The sequence below is a fragment of the Cupressus sempervirens genome, chromosome 5 (genome assembly GCF_028749045.1).
Source record: "Cupressus sempervirens isolate cs-2001-9-10 chromosome 5, ASM2874904v1, whole genome shotgun sequence".
Taxonomy (NCBI): domain Eukaryota; kingdom Viridiplantae; phylum Streptophyta; class Pinopsida; order Cupressales; family Cupressaceae; genus Cupressus; species Cupressus sempervirens.
Genome location: NC_143122.1, coordinates 334,416,461 through 334,440,555, shown reverse-complemented (window position 1 = coordinate 334,440,555; position 24,095 = coordinate 334,416,461). Strand labels below are relative to the sequence as shown.

The 24,095-nt window shown below is 36.4% G+C and overlaps 1 protein-coding gene across 4 annotated transcripts in view; it reads left to right on the top strand.

Annotated features, from left to right (window-relative positions):
* The window catches only part of LOC149556057 (ion channel CASTOR-like), a 211,934-nt gene that overhangs the window by 92,399 nt on the left and 95,440 nt on the right, over positions 1 to 24,095 (top strand). For 2 of the 4 annotated variants that reach the window (XM_089830189.1, XM_089830186.1), the window contains exon 8: positions 19,239 to 19,337. The exons of 1 other annotated variant lie outside the window; for it this stretch is intronic. In XM_089830189.1, coding sequence (XP_089686315.1) covers positions 19,239 to 19,337 — 99 coding nt within the window. Of the gene's footprint in view, positions 1 to 19,077; positions 19,177 to 19,238; positions 19,338 to 24,095 lie in introns of all 4 variants that reach the window. One more of the 4 variants, XM_089830187.1, reaches the window with a different exon arrangement.

The window sequence follows — 24,095 nt, the reverse complement described above, 5'->3', positions numbered from 1 at the left end:
TGAGTAGTTGGTGAATATCATTGATATCCTGGGAGGCCAATTCTCTTGATATCAGATGTGATATCAAAACCTTTTGAGTAGTTGGTGAATATCATTGATATTCTTGGAGGTAAATACTCTTGATATTAGATGTGATATCAAAACCTTTTGAGTACTTGGTGAATATCATTGATATTCTAGGAGGCCAATCCTCTTGATATCAGTTGTGATGTCAAACCTTATTTGAGTGCTCAGTGAATATCATGTGTTGATATTCTGGAGGACCAATACTCATGATATTGAATGTGATATCAAATAGTGAAAATCTTCTGAGATATCAAATGAGATATCTGTAAATTTTGTCATTCCTAATATTACTAATGGTGTAATATATGTCTTGTGCTTATCCTCCCTAGCTAAGAAGGAGTGTTGATGTTTGATAGCGTTTGTCGGATAAACATATATATAATTATATGAGATATAATTGAGACATAAATTTATGAGAGAAAATTATATATATGATTAAATATATTAATTATCTAATTATCAAATAGACATGTCGCATGAAGGGACATGTCTGTTCATTACCTATTCACAATATAAATCTAAGAGGATGTTGCATTTGGAACACACATACCAGACATCATGACAATGGTATTACATCTGCAGGGATCCTTAGAAAAATCAATACTTCATTACACGATTAAAGGTCTCTTCAATTTTCAAATATAAAACTCTTCATATTTCCATATGCATGCCTCTACGCATGATGTATGACACGTCTCTTTATATAATATTATTTCAAATAAATGTATCTTTCAGCTGAAGATGACCATAACTCTCATAACTATTATATATTTTTTTCATAAAAAAATAGAAATAAAGATCTCTATTGCAGCTACAATCTTCAACACTTCCTCTTAGCAAGAGAGAGATCTTTAGTAAGGAAGGTACACATAGCTGCAATGAAAAATGATAATAATAAATTCATTAAACACATGTTATCTCAACATAACATAATTCACCATAGTTACTTCATAAGCACATAAAGTTAAAGTGATGGAGTCACACATGTGACTTCCATCATGCCTTCTTACAGAGGGTGGTCCAAGGGATTTTACTTCAAACTTCTCCCAAAGAAGAATGCATTTCCACCATGCCTCTTGTAAGCACATAAAGTTAAAGTGATGGAGTCACATTCATGACTTCCACCATGCCTTCTCGCAGAGGGTAGTCCAAGGGCTTTTACTTCAAACTTCTCCCAAAGAAGAATGCATTTCCACTATGCCTTAGCACAAAAGATGGTCCAAGGGATTTCACCTCAAACTTTTCCTAGAGAAGGATGCATTTTCACCATGTCTCAACGGAGAGGGTGGTCCAGGGAACTTCTCCTCAAACTTCTCCTAGAGAAGAATGCATTTCCATCATGCTTGAGCGTAGAGGGTGGATCCACCATACCTACTTGTGGAGGGTGGAACAAGGGTTTTCACCTCGAAGTTCTCTCGCAGAGAAGAAATCATTAATAACTAAGATTCTCTCTTAACAGAGACTCCCTATCAGCAGGGACAACTTTGTACACCACAATAAGATGGTTGATGTAAACTCCCTCTGAAGCTGAAACATCTCCCTCTGAATATGTATCATCAAAGCAACATCCTCATGTCATTGCATCTTGCAACTAAGAGAGATTAATAAAATCAATCTATCATAAAAATATATCTAGAGATCAATGCTAAAAAGAAAACACTGTTTCCATTTATTTAGTTATTGAATACTTATCTTTTTCATGGACTTTCATGTAGGCTCAGCAGAGATGATGCCAAATCATTATTGACATGAAACCCAAGAAGGCAAAAATATATTAGAACATAAATAATAAAATCGCAAGGAAAACAACCGAAAGACAAACCTTCTATTACGTTTCTGAAACTAAAATTAAAATAACTGTCACTGCTAAACTTTCAAAGCTTCATAATCAGACATTGATCAGAGTTGTATGAGTGCAAACAAAGTATTGCCTTCCTATATCACAATACACAAACTCATAACTAAAGTAATGATATAAGATCAGGACTCTAATTTTAGAATTTGGTGCACAAAATAATCCCCTTCAACATATTTAATAATATGAGAGATCCAGAAAAGCTCTTGATAAAACATTCCAAGAAATTACAATCAAAATTTCAATTCGACAAAACAACCAAAGGGTTTTGAAGAAATCCGACCGGCTAAAAAATGAAGGTTTACAAATGAAGAAATGCCATCACAAATCCGGAAGAGATCATTGTTGAAGCCACAAACAAATAATGCAATAAGGAAAATTATGTCTGAAGGAAGAAGGTTACCAAGGAAATGGTTGAGAATGCAAAAAATAGGGCATAGAGAACAAAATAGGCTTCAAAGGAAAAAAAATTGTTTTATATATAAAATACAACCACAAGAATGATCAATCAACACAAAAAATCAAGATAATTTTTATCCTTCATCAAGATTGTTATCACTTAAGAATCACTAGAAGAATGACTTTTCGCATTTAGACCTTTATAGTTTAATACCTTTCATGAATCAAAAAAAAATTATGCTGACGAGAGCAATCAAAAATCACAAAGAGAATGAACTTTTATGGAAGAGCTGCCATAAAAAATATAAACCAACCACCCCCAGTCTTTGAACCATAATAGTCACACGATTACAAAGATTACCAGACTTGAATCATGCACATGCTGCACATGAGTCACACATATGCCTAATCCTTTAAAGAAAGACGATTACCAAACATGAATTGCTCGGGATCTCAAAACAACATACTGGGCATGAATTATTGAAACATATTGATGATAGTTGAGTGATGAAGAGATACATCCATACCAAGCATCATCAGTTACAAAAATAGAGCGTGGTAACATAAACACTAAAAACAAATCAGTACTCGAAATGAAGCAATGAATACGACAAGCATTGTCAACTTCAATACAAACGGTTGACTGAAGTGAATGAAGATGCTAGATGGATGTTGATGCACGGTCAAGGCCCAATCAACAATACATAAAACATGAGCCACGATAAGAAAAATAAATAAATTAAGAGAACTAACTTAGAGAAGAGTCTTGAAGAAAACATTTCCGAATTGAAATGACAAATGATCATTAATAGTATCTTCTGCTGAGAGAAGGCCAAAATGGCACATAGTTAATACTAAAACTCCTGCCAACTGAGAGACATCAAAATGATGCAATTCAGCATGAATTAAAATGACATAAAGACCTGTCCTCATAACAAGACCAAAATACCAAGACTGAGACAGCAGAGAGCTGATGGCGATAAAGAAAAAGAAAATGCTAAAGGAGATGAAAAACGATAGGGGTTGAGAAGATAACATATGTAGAGATAGCAGAAGCAACATGGAGCACTTACAACAATTTTGAGGGCACTAAAATATCTCTCTAGGAAATACTGTTGACACAACCATTTTGCCCTTACCATAATCAAGACAAAGAAACATAAAATGAGCAAGATTCTTTTAATTGCGAGAACACCAATCAAGAAGAAAGATTGAAGCTGACATAACATCAATACTCCAATGCTTATAAATTGCCTCCGAATTAGCAATCTGAAATAGATGCATGTACCAAAAAAATTGGAATTCCATTATTGCTGTTATCTAAGAAGCTGTGATACCATGTTAAGGTTTAGCCCAAAAAATTAGATAAACAACAATAAGAAAAAAGGAGAAAGAAAGCACACAAGACACAAGAAATTATCCTGGGAAAACCCTTCACTTAAGGGAAAAACCCAGCCACACGATGTAAACATATCTTTTATTGATCATAGAGTACAATGCTTTTCACTTGATACAATATGTATAGAGAATAGAGAGATTCTTTATTACACGACTGAAGGTCTCTTCAATTTCCAAATATAAAACTCTTCATATTTCCATACGCATGCCTCTATGCATGATGTATGACACATGTCTCTTTATATAATATTATTTTAAATATTATGACAAATGTCTCTTTCAGCTGAAGATGACCATAACAGTTGTAAGAGTTATATTTCTACTTAGTAAAAATGGAGATAAGATCTACATCTAGAACCCTAGTTAGAAAGACCCTACTTGGAAACATTTTGATATCAAACTTGTGTAATGTTCTTGATGACATTGGATTTCTAACAATTTGGAGGTGTAAGAAATTCGCACTGCACATACTACAAAGGCTGCCTGTACGGTGGTATTGATATCTGTACCTCGTATGAATTTAGGAGAAGAAACTCTATCGTACAATGAGCAGGAAGGGCATGGAGCGTATGGTGTCTCTTTCAGCTAAAGATGACCATAACGGTCATAAGAGTTATATTTCTACTTCATAAAAATGGAGATAAGATCTACACCTAGAACCCTAGTTAGAAAAGACCCTACTTGGAAACATTGTAATATTGAACTTGTGTAATGTTCTTGATGGCATTGGATTTCTAACAATCTAGAGGTGTAAGAAATTTGCATTGCACATACTACAAAGGCCGCGTGTATGGTGGTATTAATATCCGAACCTTGTATAAATTTAGGAGAAGAAGCTCTATCATACAATGAGCAGGAAGGGTATGGGGCATATGGTGATGGAGCCGCATATGGTGATGGAGCCGTATGGTAGGAGCAAATTTTTAGATGTCCATACGGTTGGCAAGTATGAGAAATAATTGAAAGTCCGGGTGTATGGTCAAGGCGACAATTTGATGCTAGTGGGAGGTGAGTGTGGAAAGACGTATGGAGTATGGAGGAGGGGAGCTAATTACTAATCAGTGATGAAGGCTTGCAATAGTATTGTGCATATACCATAAGGATGTGAAACACTCAATGAATTCGCACACCCACAGATAGTGGAATTCCAAATACAAATAATATTTGCAGATCCAATAATGACAAGACTTCAAGGTTACATAGGCAATGGACAAGATGCGAGAAAATATAGAGTAGTCGTCAAATGAAATGATGATTAACATATCTGGCGCATAGTAAGCTATCTGAACGATACCTCCAATTGTAAAATAGGGTGTCCTTGCACCACTGAAACTGCAATCCCAAAATAGGGAGGGCGTTCCATCTCCGAAACTGCGTACAAACTCCTACCTCCAGCTTTCAGAAAATACAACAAAGAGTCAAATACAATCAATGATCCATTATAATGCCCAGACATTTCCTTGTAAAGGCCTCCCAGAAGCATCTAGAGATTTACAAGTACAGGCCAACAATATTATTTATTTTATTATTTTATTAATTTAGGCCCCATATTTATTAATTAATCAAAGGTCCTTTATTATTTATTTTTGCTCCAGGGACCAATTAAATTAAATTAGTTATAACATAAAAATTGGGGAGTTCACAACTTGGCAGAGAAGAGGATACAAAAATGTCATTATTGTGAGACAACTTTTATGGAGGCATTAATAGTTGAAGCCCCATTTATGATATTGTGATACGTAAGAATTTTGAGATGGAATAAGAAATGAAAATGAGGCAATGGGAGGAGTTGATTTACATTGGTGCTATTGGAGAGGCTTCTTGTATGCCTCCATTTCGTCCTAGTGCTAGTTGTAATGTTAGTGTTGGTATGGGTTCGGGTGTGCGTGTGGATATGGAGTTGGTTTTGTGCTATTGCTAGTGTTAGTGGGAGTGGGACTATTAGGATTAGTTTTAGAATTTATAATCAAGAATGGATTCATATTTTTCACCACATGCTACTCATGGTGTTTGTTTTGTTGGAAAACACACTCTGCGGTACAATTGGGTACACCTTTTTTCATTGCTAGCTAGCTTTAGTCTAGCTTTTGTAGGTTTGGCAATGATTTCATAGTCAATGACCTTTGGATGTGTTAGCCTAGTATTTTTGCTAGTGTCAATTTTTCCTTACTGCAAAAATTATGAGCTCTTTATGTCTCGTTTTAACCAAAATTTAAACCCTCACTCAAGTTCAAAATCTCAAAGTTCATTTTCAACTTGTGTGTCCTAGTCCGATGGCGTTGCTTTTGAATTTGAACTTGAACTTTGAACTTACATTGGTTCAATATAAAAGTTCAAATCTCAAAATTCAAAGATGAGCCTCTCTTGTCCAATTAAATATTAAAAAGCCACTGGTCCCAAGTCTTTTGTCTTGAGACAGCGTTTTAAGTCTTCGTTTGTCTTGAACTTTCCTTTTCAGAGTTCAATGTTCCATTTTTTTACACTTTAAAAAAGTTCAAAGTTACTTTTTGATTAGGTAAATAGATAGGTCGAGCATGAAGGGAATATTTTGAGCACTTCTACATTTGATTATCTGTTTTTGGCAAGTAATCATTAGAAGTTAAGCACAAGTGTGTGGAAGTGACCAAAAAATGATGAGATGTCAGATTACCATCAAATCATCATTAAATAGTGGTAATTGTTGCAGCTAGCTTAAGCGTGCCAAATCTTGGTAAATCTTTTCGCTCCTATATTTATTTGACTACTAAGTTATTTTCATTAGCATCTCAAAGCAATTCAGCCTAGATGGAGCGAATAGTGGTGAAGGTAATTTTTGTGCAGTTAGAATAGCAGGGTTTGATGAATTCTAGTGAGTTTAGACAAAACCTTGGTTTCATTTATTCCATTTGTTGAATAGAAGTAAAATTGGGATCCCTGTGTTTGGTTTCATTTATTTTATTTTTTGGGGTTCCATTGTTGATAAATTGGCGTACAACAAACCTGTCTTGCCCAAAGTAGAGCGGATGTCTAGCCTAGTAAGCTTAATCTTGAAGATGGGTGATACAACTCTCCTACAAGTAATTGAAGAGGAAATTTCTGAAAGGTTTAAAAATCCGAAAGATGGTTGTATGATAGATAGGGTAGTCATTCCCCTCTCCGGCCTAAGTGGTGGGCTAAGCCACTTGCTGATCTTTGTTATTATGAGCTCATTGATGGGAGAACTACCCAGAAAAAGAGCATACCAATAGAGTCTTTTAACATTCCTCTTATGGCCAACATTCATAGTGTGTTTGAAACTCATACATATTCCAAGGCTAAAGGAATTCCAGAGTGGGAACATGCCATGACATCTGAACACCAGAGCCTACAAAAGAATAATACTTGGGTCATTTCTAATTGTCCGCTTGGAAAGAAACCGATTGGCTGCAAATGGGTTTACAAAATCAAAACCAAATCTGATGGTACTTTGGATAAGTACAAAGCTCGTTTAGTTGTGAAGGAAATTTCTCAGTGTCAGGGCGTTGATTATGAGGAGACCTTTGCTCCTACTTCAAAGTTGAGCACAATCAGATTAGTCCTAGCCATGGCAGCACAGTTTGGCTGGAAGGTCCATCAGATGGACGTCAAGAGTGCTTTCTTAAATGGTGATCTCCATGAAGAGGTCTACATGATGTAGGCTTTTAGTTTCAAGGTTGCTGGTAAAGACCATCAGGTTCTCAGATAGGTAAAAGCTCTCTATGGCTTGAAGTAGGCCCCTCGGGTATGGTACATAAACATTGATAAGTACCTCAGTGATCAAGGCTCCAAGAGGAGTTCTTCTGACTCAAATTTGTACATCAAGACTACTGATAGTGACATCATCCTTCCAGTTATTTATATGGATGATTCGATCATCACTGGTAGCTCAACAAATTTGATTCAGGGAATCAAACATAATTTATGCCAATCTTTTGATATGACTGACCTTGGGCTCATGCTTTATTGCTTGGATGTTGAGGTTTGGCAACAATCTTCTGGTATATTCATCTCTCAGTCCAAATATGCTAGGGCTTTGTTAGACAAATTTTGTATGGAGGTTTGCAAGCCTACATTTACACCCATGGAGAAAGGTCTAAAGTTATTAGCCAAGTTTGAATCTCCTCCTATTGATGATACTACATACAAGCAACTAGTAGGCAGTCTCATCTACCTCTCGGCTACTAGGCCTGACATCAACTTCCCAGTCAGCTACAACTCACGCTTTATGACACCTCTCAAGGCTGATCATTGGATGGCTGCAAAGCCTGTGCTTCGTTATGTGAAGGGCACTTCAGATTATGGACTCCTTTACTCTCGAAGTTTTGATCCTAGACTCAGTGGGTTCACAGATTTAGATTGGGCAGCCTCTATTGATGATAAAAAGTCAACTTCTGGATATGTGTTTAGTTTGGGATCCGGTGCCGTCACATGGACCAGTAAGAAGTAGTAGGCAGTTTCTCTCTCATCTACAGAGGCCAAATATAGAGGGATTGTTAGGGCAGGATGTGAACCTGTTTGGCTTCATCGGATGTTTAGGGATATGTAGATGTCACTAGCAGGATTGAGTACTCTGTTTGTTGAGAACGAAGGCGTTATCAAGTTAGCCCGAAATCCAGTCTTCCATGAATGAACCAAGCACGTGGATGTTCACTGTCACTAAATACGACAACTAGTTGAGGACGGGAAAATAGATTTGTAGTATGTTCCTACCATTGATCAAACTGCATACATTCTCACCAGGCCTCTCGGTCAAAAGAAGTTTGTTAAATTCAGAGGACAACTTGGTGTTGTGGATAGATTAACCATTAAGGGAGTGTATTACGATAATAGATAAACATCTATTATTAGGTAATGGTAATCTGTTTTTAATTTATTGTAAATATTAGAATGTTTCTAATATTTAGTTAGCTGTAGTTATCTGTTAGCTTTTCTAGCTTTCTTTTAGCTAGAATAGAATGCTTCTATTCTTTATGATCGTTTCCTAAGGAAACATCGTTTTATTGTTTTGTATAAATAGACCTCTCAGTGTTTGTTAAAAACAAGCAAGTATTTTACCAATTATTTCGTAATATATGATAGATCTATTTAGCAAAATAGTAACTTAAATATCGCAAATATGTCTTTCAGCTGAAGATGACCATAACGGTTATAACAAACATATTTTTATAGGAGATAAAGATCTCTATCACAACCACAAACTTCAACACTCCCTCTTGGCAAGAGAGAGATCTTTTAGTCAGGAATTCACATATGTTATGTCAGCATAACATTATCTACCATAGTTACTTCAGAAGCACATAGAATGGAGTCAGCCTCATGACTTTCACCATGCTTGCTTGCAGAGGGTAGAACAAAGACATTTATTTTAAAACTTCTCCCAAAGAAGGATACATTTCCACCATGCCTATTCACGGAGGGTGATTCACCGTACCTATTCACAATGGGCAGAATGAGGGCTCTCACCTCAGACTTCTCCTAGAGAAGAATGCATATCCACCATGCCTACTTGCAGAGGGTTGTCCACTGTACCTACTCATAGAGGATGGAATGAGGGCTTTCATCTCAGACTTCTCCCAGAGAAGAATGCATTAATAACTGAGATTTTCTCTTAACAAAGACTTCCTCTTAGTGGGGACAACTTTAATAACAATGTCTCCCTCTTAGCAGGGACTACATTTAATAAAAAAATCTGCCTCTTAGTAGGGACAACATTAATAATTATGTTCCCTGGGGATGCGTCCCCCCAATTAAAGCTAGTGTTTCGGGGATGGGGATGGGGGCGTCCCCATCCTAGGGATTTCATTGGGGACTTGCATCCATCCCCAATTTTTTAACACAAAATTAAAAAAGCAAAAATTTCACTTTTGGCATCCCCGTTTGCCCCCCCCCCCAACCCCTGCCCTCAAGATCGACAAATTTTTTTGCCGTCTTGACCGTTGTCTCCTGCCATCCCCGTCCTAGAAACTCGGGGGAACATAGATTAATAACAAAGACTCCCTGTCAACAGGAACAATTTGATAACAGTGACTCCGTCTCAGTAGGGATTACTTTAGTAACGGTGTCTTCCTCTCAACAAGGATGACTTAAATATTATCACAATAAGATGGGTGAGTATTGCATAAACTTGAAAGGACTGGACATCTCCCTTTGTAACATAATCTCCACTAGAAGCTGAATAGTCTCTCTCTAAAGATCATTGTTGTTGCATCCTACAAGCAATAGAGATAAAATTGACATCAACTTATCAATGCTAAAAGAAATCACTGTCAATAGATATAATTATAAATACTTATCTCTTTGAGATCTAATCTTCACACACAAATATCTACTCATAAGGGATTTTGACTGCAAAATGTTGCTTGATAGCCTAGGCTACATCGTAGCCAATAAGTTTAGAGGCTTTGACCATATCACATATTTTGACACAAGTATTCCAATAGGGCTCCCAAAATTGCTTGTTTGTGGCCTTGTTTGCACTTGAGCTTGACAATTGAACTATTTTGCAACATCCACAATTACAACTTTTAGACACACATAATAGTAATTGACACCGTCCTTTGCATATTTGAGGCCTCCATGGCCGAATATCAATACCTTTGAGGCCAAGCTGACCAAGAATAACTTCAAAATCCCTTTACCTTCCATATTGAGACGTGAGTGGATCTCCATACCAGGATGAAAAATTGTTATCAAATTATTACACACACAGCCAATAGACAGTGTCAACGAATATGAGATTAAAGCTATTGTATTAAACCCAACAACTTAATCAATCAACAAATGCAAAAAGTAGCAAATCAGAGTTTGCCCAACTTGGTTGGAAGGATACAGTAAGAAGATATCCAGAAGATGGATACGTTGAATTAGGAGATGGGTCCCAAATGGAATCTGGTAGGGGAAATAAAAATGAATTGGTCCCAAACCACCATTCCCGTAGGGAAGAAAAGAGTTATCTTGCAATCTAAAGCCTAATCTAAATATACAACATTTCTTCCTGAAGACCCTAGAACACATATTCTGTATTAGGAGAGTCAGGGAATTATTTGATTCTACTTGAGGGGTGTAATGAAGCCGAACTCCCAAGAAGACTTAGCCTGGACTATGGAATTTGACAGAAGCTGCTCGAATGTTGGTTCTGGGGCAGGTGTTGTTTTGATATCATCACCATCAGGAGAAAAGACACCCTTGGCATTTAAGTTAGAATTCAGTAACACTAATAACACAGCAGAATATGAAGCTTTGCTATTAGGAAAAGAAGAAGAGAAAAAAAGGGAATCAAACTGCTAAAGGCCAAAGGTGATGTAAAGTTGATTGTGAAACAAGTGCAGATTTTTTTTGCAGTGAAGAATGACAGACTAAAACAATACCATAACAGGGTTTGAGATGAGTTAGAAGGCTTTGATGCCTTTTCTATAGAAGGAATTCCCAAAGACATGAATTCACTGGCGGATGCATTTGGAGGGTCAACCTCTCTTATGACACCCCTTCCAAATTTTGATCAGGATGTATACTAGATTGAACTTATCCATTGGCCCAGTGTCCCTGAGAGTACGGATTCTTGGCAAGTATTCCATGATGCTAAACAAATCAATGCCTTTATGTAGTATGTTGACATTTTCTCTATAAGATATTTTGAAGGTTCACAATCTGATTATTATGAATACTGTCCTGATAAAGAAGAGGGCCAACACCTAGAAATTATGGAATGGAAGGGAAATAAGATTCATAAAGGGTTGGTCTCATTAGCAAAGTTGTTCAATGACGAGATTGTTTCATTAAAAAAAGTGAGACACAAGGAACCTCAAATCAAGGTGCATATGAGAAGATTAACATAGGAGATGAAGCAGACTCTAAGCTTGTTAGTTTAGGGACCTTCTGTATACAGGAAGAAAGACAAAGGTTGACTGAAGTAATGAAGTCATATTAAGATGTTTTTGCATGGTCCTAGATGACCTTAAGAACTTCAAGCAAAGCCAAGTCCAACATTATATACCTTTAAAACCTGGCACCAACTCTTTTGAACAGAAACTTAGAAATTACAATCCAAAGGTAGCAATTGCAATATTTAAAGAGGTGGAGAAAATGTTGAAGGCTTATTTAATCTACCCAATCCATCATTTTGGATGGGTAGCGAACATTGTGCCAATAAAGAAAAAGAATGGGGAGATATGCATCTGCATTGATTTCCATAATTGAAATCAAGCTAGCTTAAAGAATAATTATCAGTTCCCTGTCATGGATCACATCTTGCAGATAGTTGCTGGTTTGGAAATAATGTCATTGTTAGATGACTTGTCTGATTATAGCCAGATAAGTGTAGCTGAGGAGGATCAACATAGAATGGCTTTCACAATGCCCTGAGGGACTTTTGTAGGTGCTACATTCTAGCAGGCCATGAACGCAACCTTTGGTCATCTGAGTGATAAAATAATTGTTGTCTATCTTGATGATCTTACTGTCTTCTCTTAGCGCAGAAGAAAACCTTTTAGGGATCTTCAACTGGTGTTGCAAAGATGTTGAGACCATGGCATCTCTCTAAACCCTAAAAAATCTATTTTCTGTGTTATAAAAGGCAAATTGTTAGGTCATCTGATGTCTAAGGAAGGGATTAAGGTAGACCTAGAACATGAAAAAGCTATCGAACAGTTGTCTCTTTTGTCAAAAAAATATGGGGTAAAGTCATTCTTTGGGCATATAAATTTCTTAGAAGGTTCATACTAGACTTTGTGAGAAACAAACCTTCAAATGGAATGACGAAGCAATCAAAGCCTTTGAAGCAATAAAAGAATCCATCACCCAAGCTCTAACCTTGATCCATCCCAACTTTAAGAAAGATTTCATCATTTATTGCTACACTCCACAACATACAATGTCAGGTATCTTGCTACAAGAGAATAAGATAGTAGAAGAAGTCCCCATAGCCTTTATGAGCATTCCTTTGAGGAAGCACGAATTGAACTACTCCCTCCTCGAAAAACAAGCATGCGCTGTGGTGAAAGTTGTCAAGCACTTCAGGTACTATATCTTGCATTTGCATTCCAAAGTATATATACCAAACTCTGCTGTGAAAAGTATATCGACTCAACAAGAAGTTGGGATTAACAACCGAGCTACCTGGATGTCTAAAATGCAAGAGTTTGATCTCAACATTAAACCTACCAAATTAGTTCGGGAACAAGGTTTATGTTGCCTCATTGCTGAAAAGAGGGAGGAAGAGGATAACATTCCCCGGGTACTTTTTGTTGGATTAAAGGATCCTTGGTTTTCAAATGTAGCTCATTACTTGACATATGGTGTATCCAGATCACGAGTGCAAAACACAGAAGGAATTTGAGCCTCATGTAATCGTTGATAACAGTGTATAAATAGGTGCTAGATGGAATGTTTCTTAGATGTGTAGATATATACCAGCATAAGAAGTTGTTGAAAGCATTTCATGGTGAAACATGTGGTGGGCATTACTCTTCAACCGTGACAGCCTTTAAGATTTTGAGAAGTTGCTACTACTGGCCAGGTATGTTTAAAGATGCCTATCAGTGGGTGGCTAAATGTGAAAAATGCAAACTCTTCTCGGGCAAACCAAAATTAGCAGTGTTACCTTTAAGACCAGTCATTATTGACGAGTTGTTTAAACCACGGGGTTTAGATTTCATTGGGCTTTTGAATATCCTTTCCTTTTCTGGATACACACATATCTTAATAGTGACAGGCTATTTCACTAAATGGCTAGAAGCAATCCCAGTAAAGAAGACAATGAGAAGTGTAGTTTGTGATTTCTTGAAGGAATATATTTAAGTTTGATTTGGGGCTCCCCGAAAGATTGTAGCTGATAATGGATCAAATTTCTTCTCAGATGAGCTACAAATATTCTGCTATGATCATGGTATTGATTCATCTCACCCCTCAGATTATTATCCCCAGGGCAACAGGAAAGCAGAATCGAGAAACATAAATTTAATTGCCATAATGAGAAAATTGGTGAATGAAAATGTGAAGTACTGGCATAGGAAGTTGTAGCCTTATGGGCAAATAGGACTTCTTTAAAAAGAGCAATCAGTATGACTCCTTTTGAATTGATATTTGGCATCGAAGCTCAACTTTCCTTACCATTGGAACTCTTTGCTACTAAATTACAAAAGGTGATTGAGGATAGCACATTCTAGAATGCCCTGGGGAAGAGAATTATGTATCTGTCCAAAATACAAGACAAGTGTATGGCTTATTGAAATAGTATACTTTTTGTAGCTTGATGGTGTTTGGAAACTTAATAGTTGAAGGAAGTTCTTTGTTGAGATGATTGCCAACTCAAACCATGGTATGGATCGAGAAGTTGTCAATTCGCTTTAAATAATTTACTAGTAACTTTTCCACAGAGGTGTATTCAATCCTTGATGGATATTTAGGCTTAAGCATGAGACCAATCTTAAACCTTCTATACTAATAATAATTTAACTGTTGGCCATAGTCTAGGGTCACATTTATGTTATTGATAAATTTGCTATCTTGCTTTAGAAGGTTATGTTGAAATGTATTAACTTGTGTTTAATAAATGACAAAGGTCATGCTTGGCAATTCTTTAACTATTTTAAACATCAAATATAGAGAAGAAGGTACTGAATAACTGAAATTTATTTAATAAACAATAGAGAAGAATATATAGAAAATGAAATTAATCTGTTAAACAATAAGGATATTGCACAAGATAAAATTGTAAGAATTTGCCTAAGGGCAAAATTCACCCAGGAACTAAGAACTCAAACACAAGCACAATTGTAGACAAAAAATGGATACGATCAATTAATCAGAGTATGTCCGAATACATTGCTTTGTTCAGAATGTGATGTTCAAACACGCTAGGAGTGCCTGTATATAAAGGCCTCTCAGGAAGCACCTAGAATGTCTCTAGAAACAACTAGAATATAAGACAACTAAGCACCTTATCCATCATTCTAGATGAATGGATAAGAATGACAAAGTGTCATATGTGTGTAGAAGATTCCTGTGTTGTAGACAATATGTGCTTAAAAGAGGTGCGGATCTCTTGTGATGTCATCATGACATCTCACAAGAGTGCACAAACTCCTAAGTGTCTCACAAATAAATAATGCAAAATAATTAAATAATGCATTAACCTAAGTAAACTTAAGTAAGTGTAATAAGTAAATAATTATTTACACCAACACCCCCCCTTAAGTGCAACTTAGGGGAATGCCCTTAAGCTTATGAACTAGGATGAAGATGCATAATGGGTCCCGGCTACAAGGTCATGTTAGGTACCCATGTACATAATGAAGATGCAATCTCTCATAAAGCGGGGAAAGAGGGAAAACCTCATGGGAAAAACCCTCCCCCAAAAAAAGAGATAAATATGGATGCATCGATAGATGGAGTAATCAAGACCCCCCCATTATGACATACATCTAGGATATACAAGAAAGAAATTTGAGAAGGAAAAAACTCCTATGAGGAAAAAATCCCCCCAAAAAAGGATAAGAAGGAGACGAGGTGCCTCCCCCCCCCCCCCCAAGAGTAGTGTGTCGATCAGTGAAGAATGCTCCTATGTAGAAGCTGATCCATGACCTTTGTATGATGTTCCTCCCCTTTGGAAGAAACAAAGGCAAGGGTACCTGTGAGATGCGTCCCCTGGATGGAGAAGGAATCTCTATGATGACTGGTATCTCTAAAACCTGTTCAAAAGTCCCTATGTCGATACTGATGATGGCTTCCTCCAAAACTGCTGAAGAGAAGAGCAGATCGAACAAGGAAGGAGGTAGAATTTGTTTCAGGAAACCAACAGTCTTCTCAACTGATGAAGAGACCTCCTGTAGATGCTGTAAAGAAGAATCCACAATCACGCCAATCTGGAAGGATTGATCATGTAGAGCATGGAGTTGAGGGTCAGAGTGGGCCCTCGCAACAACTGTAGAAGACTCTTCAGCAAAGAGAAGCGAGAAATCATCATAAAAGTCTCCCATGTCTACTGTGTGTGACTCCAAGAATAGAACTGAAATGTCTGGCAAGAAATCATCACCTGGAAGACCATGAGTACCCTGCAGTGCTGAAGTACATGAATCTGTCACTGCGGCAAAGGATGAAGTATCCGCCTCAAAAGAAAGACAAATGTCATCAAGAATGCCTCCCACATCTTCAATGTGAGACTCCGCGAACAACTGTGCAATGTCTGAAAGGGAGTCTTCATATGAAGGTAGAGTAGGAAGACATAAAGTATCCTACTGCACTGATTCCGAAGCATCTGTGGCTGAAATAGGATCAGTAGGAGCAACAGGAGCTGGAGGTGTGATCTCATCTGAAGAGGAGTCAGCTGCAATTGGAGGAATGAGATCTTGTGGGAATGGAGGAATGTTTGGATCTCCATAAGTCTCCCAAAGATACATCCAAAAAACATATGGATCAGATGACTTAATTTTGAACGTCTTTTTCAGAACTTTATACTCCATATGGGGAAAAAGAGTAGGAATAAGGATATTGATTTGATCAACAGTATACTCAAGATCTGGTACATATGGCAATACATTGTGCTGAGAGAGATATCTGACCATAAGTTGACTCCATTCCTGATTGTTATCTGGTGTCAAGTAGATCAAATTTGACTCTTCCATGATGGACCTATTAAAGAAACCTCCAAAAAAATCAAAGAACCCCCCTTGAAAAAGATGCTGTTGGCACGTGAAAGCCACTTGCCAATTTAGGGCCTATTTCTGAAAGTAGTATTTTTGTCTACAAAACCTATAACGTGATTGCAGATCTGGAAAGTAGACAAAAAAAATGCACTTTCAAAAAAAACGGAACCTGATTTGGAGTCCGGATGAGCCCGTACCAAGCATTTTAAGTGGCAAAATTCGAGACTTTGGAGTTGCAGAAAAATTCAGAAATAGAGATCTCAAAACACCTGCATCAATGTGTAGATCACGAAATCCTACCCCAAAACAAAAAAAATTGCTCTAAAAAAGGAGTCCGTATGAGGAAGATATCGATGTTTGAAAATCGTTGCTGCTGTTATTTTTTCTGAATCGCCGCGGCGCCTCCAAAAAACAAATGGCTCTAGATTTTTCCTCAGATGCCCGATTTGGATGAAACAAAATCTGATCTGGGAGTTTTTGGACCTTCTGAATGTGATGCAAATATCAGATTTGCACCAACAAGCTTCAATCTTCACCAATTTTGCAAATCGGTCCTTTGGGTGCCGGTTTGCAAAAAAAAATTTGCCTCACAATCGACTTGGGCCTAGGGTAGGCAGCTTTGTAGCCGATTTTCACTGATTCAGCGTTCTGGATGCAATGGCAAGGTTAGATCTGGCTCTAGATGCTCCCAATTTCTGCAGCACTCCAGATTCGGGCTGAGGTGATGAAGCAAGCGTGGTCTCGAAACGGCTATGTAATGAGAAAATCTCCAAGTTGCTTTGATACTATGTAAGAATTTTCCTAAGGGCAAAATTCACCCAGGAACTAAGAACTCAAACACAAGCACAACTGTAGACCAAAAATGGATATGATCAATTAATCAGAGTATGTCCAAATACATTGCTCTGTTCAGAATGTGATGTTCAAACACACTAGGAGTGCCTGTATATAAAGGCCTCTCAGGAAGCACCTAGAATGTCTCTAGAAACAATTAGAAGATAAGACAATTAAGCACCTTATCTATCATTCTAGATGAATGGATAAGAATGACAAAGTGTCATATGTGTGTAGAAGATTCCTGTGTTGTAGACAACATGTGCTTAAAAGAGCTGCGGACCCCCTGTGATGTCATCATGACATCTCACAAGAGTGCACAAACTCCTAAGTGTCTCACAAATAAAATAATACAAAATAATTAAATAATGCATTAGCCTAAGTAAACTTAAGTAAGTGTAATAAGTAAATAATTATTTACACCAACAAAAATCGTTTGGGAATCATCCATATTCACTGAAGTGGAACATGAGATCACATGAAGGATTGGTGAAAGTGTTTGGAATGGAAAGTATGATTACTAACCGCCTAACAGGCTAAACAAACTAGGGCCTTTCCACCATAGAATTATCATCTCCTTTTGAGGTAGTGACTGTCTGGTGTTATTGAAGTTACTAGTTCTATTATGTTTCTTTGCAATGATTGCAACTTTATCAGTACTTTAGGTTTGTCAACCTATTTAGTGGCAGTTTTTAGTTGCTTGTATCCTATTTGGACAACATTTTATGTTAATGCAGATCAAAGATATATCTTATAGTTGGACCTTTGATCCTGATTATTTTGATTGGGTTTCCAGTGGTACAGGGATAGAAGAACTTGAATCAATAACTGGCAGCAAATATGTCTTGTATATTGCATGGCAGCTCCTTTCCACTGAACTATAATATTTTTGTCAGTCCCACATTTTGAAAGTCGTAGTCTGTGTTTTAGAAATTAATAATATTCTCCAAGGGCAGAAAGGAGCTTGTAGTTAATTCCTTTGGATTTTGAATTATTTTATAACTGGCGAGGGAGATGGGATTGGGCGGCTTTGATCTTCATCTGTATGGCATCAGGGAACCCCAAGTTCATTACAACAATATACATCCTTGTTCTGAATCTATTGAAAAGATGATCAATTTTTAGTTTTCAATCATAATTTCTCATTGATATAAATGTAATGGCTGTCATAGTTGCTTATATGAGATAAACTATTACAGTGAGCATTTTCTTGATTTCTGAAATGGTATCCACCATTAATATTATTCATTTGTCAAATATAAATTAGAAATTTCTCTGACTTGTTTTTGGTGTGGTCATTTGTGTTCCTCTTCATTTTGTGAATTGGGAAAAACTCTTCCCAACTTGTATGGTAGCATGATTTTAGATTTTACTGGATTTCTCTTATATTTTTGAACGTCTATGATATAAATTTGAACTTTTCTAATATATTCAAACTTTTAATACCTTTCTACATAGAAAATATTAATAAAACACATCTTTTGTTTATTTTGTTGCAAATAGATAACACTGATTTCTTTAGGCTCATTAAATTGTTATATATGACCAAACAATTTTTTTTTGATTTCAAGAAATTATGCCTACAAGGTTTTACTTCTTTTGCAGATTTTAGCTGAAGTTATATTAATTATAATTTCATTCAGGTTGCTGCAATAGCATGTTTAAAGAGAAAACTCTAACAAACAGATTATTTTATTTGATGTCACACATGCGAATCCTCTGGGAGGGTTGATTTGCACCAATGGTGATTCTTCCCAGAATGGTTAATTTTTTGTTACATCTATGAATGAATCTTCCTTGGTTTTTTCATGCATCAGGATGTTGTTTCCCGTTCTCAAAGATTGAGAAGGGGCACATGTATAGCTTACAAAGGTATTGGTGATTCAGGTTAGGAATACACAGTTGGTAGATATCACTCGACCACCAAGAAAGCCCCAGAAGATTCTACTTTGTGGATGGCGGCGGGACATTGATGATATGGTTTTGGTGAGTACTTGCTTTCTGGACCCCTGAATATGCTCTGCTTACCCTTTCCTGCCATGTTGCAGGTGCGGAGAGGGTTCATTCCCAAAGTTATTTGCCCTAAGAAGTTTCCAGAGAGGATCCTTGTCTGCGGTTGGCGCCGTGATATTGATGATATGATTATGGTAGGTGATTGGTATTGTGTTGCCAAAAATGAGAATTGGCAGCTTGCTACAAGACATACACTTCACTGCAGCGTTTCCACTGATGTTTTAATCTGAGTCTGTTTTGCATTCTTGTTGATATTTTGGCACTCACCAAGGAACTTTGAATACAAGACTCACCTGTATTTTGAAAACTAATTCATAGACGTATGGATGAATTATGGGATTTTTTTATCAATTGACAACAGATAACATGTGCACCTATAGGCAGATTTTGTCAGAGTATTTATCAAGATTTAAAACTGTACACAAGGTGAAACTTACGGAGATACTCCAGAAAGCACACAAGCTTTCTTATGAACCATAACCATCAACCATAAACTTGTGATGATCATCAATCGTAATTAGTAGCACTGGCTATTGTGAAGGTTAAATCAATTTCAACCCTTTAAATAAATGTAGATAAACTGAGAAAGTAATAGGTGTTAAGGCTCCACTAAACTCTCTTGCAGGTTCCATGGATAATATCCATTATCATGCAATATGATGGATGCAGGTTATGTTGATCTTCAGACACAGAAAGAGTGTAAAATGCATAAACAAAGAAATTATAATGTTTAAACAAGTTATATCCATTTCTGCAAATAGTGCCTCAAGAGAGCAGTATCATTTAAGCATACAAATAACTAAACACTGTTAGATTTTCTGATAAGAAACCAAAGGAAGAAAAATTGTTGTGATGATAGAAGTGATTGTTACTGTATAATGAATGATCAAGCAGTAGTCTAAAAGAAATGATGTATGAGCTTCTTGTGCTAGAAACTTAATATTGAGAAAAGGACAAATAATGAGTAAACATTTTTGCACATTGAGGTTCATATACATTTGTCAATATTTGACATTGAAAGTTCGAAATAACTATTTAAAATTTTCCCAAGCCTGCAGTTTGATGAAATAAGAGAAATTTGTGTCTAAAAAATAAATCTTTGGCAGCTATCATTATTAGTAACCAAAGATGGAATATTAAATTCACCAATCTATTATTCATGCATTGCTAGTGAACTTTTTGGAACGCTTGTCATTTTCTAGCGTATAATTTTCCTTGTTCAAGCAATGAATATTCTGACTATTTAACACTGGACTTCTATATGCTATTTCCAAGGAATAATGTTTCTAGACACAGATCTGTATTATATCATTTTGATGCAAGGTAGCTGCTACAAAAAATTGCTATCTTACAAAATTTTCCGTAGATACTGTTTTTAGTTATACATTATCAAAGCTTCCATCTCCTCAAGCAGTTAATCACTACGACAATTTGAGATACATCTGCAAATGCGTTTAAGGGACTGTTAAGAATAACTGGTCTTATCATGTGCATATCAGTTGCCAAAGATCACCAAACCTTCATTTTTTTTGGTAAACTATTCCCTTTTTAACCACTATTTTGTGGTATTGACATCTTCAAATATGTCAAGGTGTTGCACTTTGCTTTGCCTTTTATCTATGCCAAATTCACATAAGGATGTAGAATATTAGATAATATTGAATGTTAATATGTCATTTGGGGATCTGGACATGGTTCTTTCTCATGAAATCTCCATTGATTTACAGATAGAACCTATGCCAATCAACAACCAGACCCGCTAATACAGATTAATATTATTCCTCTGATTATTCAGAAAAGCATAAGTGACAGATATATAAAGGCATCTAAAAGAAACATAGAAAACGTGGACAATGTACAAGATACCCTTGAGCCATGAAGTGACTGAGAGAAATGTGTCTTCAAGTGACCAAAATGGTTAACGAGAGTGAAAATTTCTGGGATTTCACATAAATTCTGTATGACTTCCCTCCAGTTGTAGTCGACACTAAGATAAGAATGGCATTAAATCTTAAACATGCCATATGAAGCTATCCAATCAACAGGGGTATGAAATGATTAAGATTTGAGTTATGACACCACAGATCTATTTTGTTAGGAGGGATTATTTACTATTACAAACCTGTTACCAAAGAACCTATTCTGATGATCACTTCAGATCAACTCACTAAACGTTAATGGCTATCCTTACATAATTAGAATTTGTAGCTTATTTGTTGTTCCATACATCACATTATTACTCCGTGGGCACATGATAGTTATCCTTAATGCCTTTGAGTTTCCTTACCAAAAGAGTAAAAAAGTATAACAAGGTTTGTACCAAGCAGCATTATTTCATTTCTCATTCTGCATTATAGTTTTTCCATTGCCAATGCATTTTCACACCTCCAACATAGATGGTCCATTAAGCAGATTTAAATATCACTTGTATTTAGATATCCTAACATTTGTATAGGTTATTATGCATATTGACCATGTGCACAAGTGATGCCTGCCAATGTTGTAGGTAGTTTTTGCACTTTGTACCTCAGGTACGCATGTTCCTGTACTTGGAAGCTTAGGCTGAACGTTCCTTGATGTTTTAAAACATTCAAACTCCAACTTTCTTCCACGTCCATAGTGCTGACAACCTTATGTCAAGGCCAATGATGTTTCCATAACATGTGTGCTCTCCAGCATCTAGTGTGCAAATGTATGCTCTTAACTGAGAAATGTAGTTCTGAAACATGTCATCAGAAATAATTCAAACCAATAGTTAAAATATATTTCTATTTGGAAGATGACATTAGAAAAAGATGCTGTATAATGTTTTGAATTATACAGGAGTATATAAAAGATAAACTCATCATATTGTATCAGATTTGGCCTTATGATTAATAGTTCCAAGTTCAAAACTGCAATATAGTCAGAGTGAATATAAGTCATCTGATTAAAGAGGATAGAACTATTATGCCAAATATGTGAAGTGAGCTTTCACTTTTTAAGGGACTGACTAAACAAAATAAATCTTTCAATTGGCCTTAAGAATTAGCCAAAGTCTAAGTTGCTGGTTTGGTTTCAGGTTCAGATTCAGGTTTGAAATTCGTTCAAATTTTTTTGGGGTAGGTTCGAATTTGTTTTGACCATCCAAAATTATATATATTTATGTATGTATGTACACCACTATGCTAATAGTAAACCAACATAGCAAAATGCACCAACATACGTATTAATGTTTTAGTCCAATTGACAAATGACAAATAAAACAATCTTTTGGCATCTTTAGTGGTCTCTTTTAGGATTGGAGGGTTGAATTAGAATAGACCAAATTAGGCAAAAAAAAAACACTTTAAAAAGTCAAAAGATCTTGTCCTGAGTGCAAAGTCAGCCTAGGTTTCTCTACAAACTTGCCCAAAGTTTGCCTGGGTTTGTCTGACAGACTTTGGGGCTTTGCAACTGAATTTAGGTCAAATTCGACAAGGACCAGACTGTGTCAAATTGAACCTGACTTTGAGGATTTAGGAACGAATCTGGTAACATAGGCCAAAACTTTCCATGTAATGAATCTAAAACCAACCATGTACTTTGCCTAAAACAAATTGTAAATTCAAGTGAGAACTACTTTTGTGCTTCATCCAATACAATTGGTATAATTTGTTTGATATGCTCAGTTAGACACTGATTTTATACTCTGCCCGAAACTAACTAATATATATTTATGTATGTATGTACACCACTATGCTAATAGTAAACCAACATAGGAAAATGCACCAACATACGTATTAACGTTTTAGTCCAATTGACAAATGACGAATAAAACAATCTTTTGGCATCTTTAGTGGTCTCTTTTAGGATTGGAGGGTTGAATTAGAATAGACCAAATTAGGCAAAAAAAAAAAACACTTTAAAAAGTCAAAAGACCTTGTCCTGAGTGCAAAGTCAGCCTAGGTTTCTCTACAAACTTGCCCAAAGTTTGCCTGGGTTTGTGTGACAAACTTTGGGGCTCTGCAACCGAATTTAGGTCAAATTTGACAAGGACCAGACTCTGTGTTAGATCGAACCCGACTTTGAGGGTTTAGGAACGAATTTGGTAACATAGGCCAAAACTTTCCATGTAATGAATCTAAAACCAACCATGTACTTTGCCTAAAACAAATTGTAAATTCAAGTGAGAACTACTTTTGTGCTTCATCCAATACAATCGGTATAATTTGTTTGATATGCTTAGTTAGACACTGACTTTATACTCTACCCCAAACCAACTATTGTTAGGCTTGAAAATGTAACCAATCCGAAAGCTTCCACATAGTATAAAACCAATCCTATGTTCAGACCAAAACCACATTTATACTCTACACAGAACCGCTTATATACTTGGTTGGATATGCTTAGCTGGACTGTGGCTTTATACATGGCCAGCTGCCTGAAAGCAGCCATCGTGAAAAGTTCACCTTTTTATTTTTAATTTTTGTTTGAGAGAATAAGACAGAGATCTAGAATGTGCTTTGTCAAGTTTCATTCACCATGTTGTTGCATATATTTAACAAACATTGCTCGAAAGAGAATCAACAACTCATTTGTAGCAAACCATATTTATCACCATATCAAAATTAGTTAGCATAAATCATTAAATTGAAATCAAAGTCATAGAATTAATATGCAGACTTGATTACAAAGCCAAGAAGTGTATTTGCAGAGCTTTAGGTGACCAACAAACTTTGGCAGTCTCGTCGAGATGATTTAGAACGAACAACTAAACAAATGCAGGATTAAAATCCAGAGAAACCCACACCAAAGATGCAGATTTGAGTAGCCCGAAAAAAAGGACATGCCAAATGAAGGCTGGCTCCCCGCAAAGATGGGTGATTTTTCTAGATAAACCAATCCGCCAAAATCTGCAAGCAACATAGCAA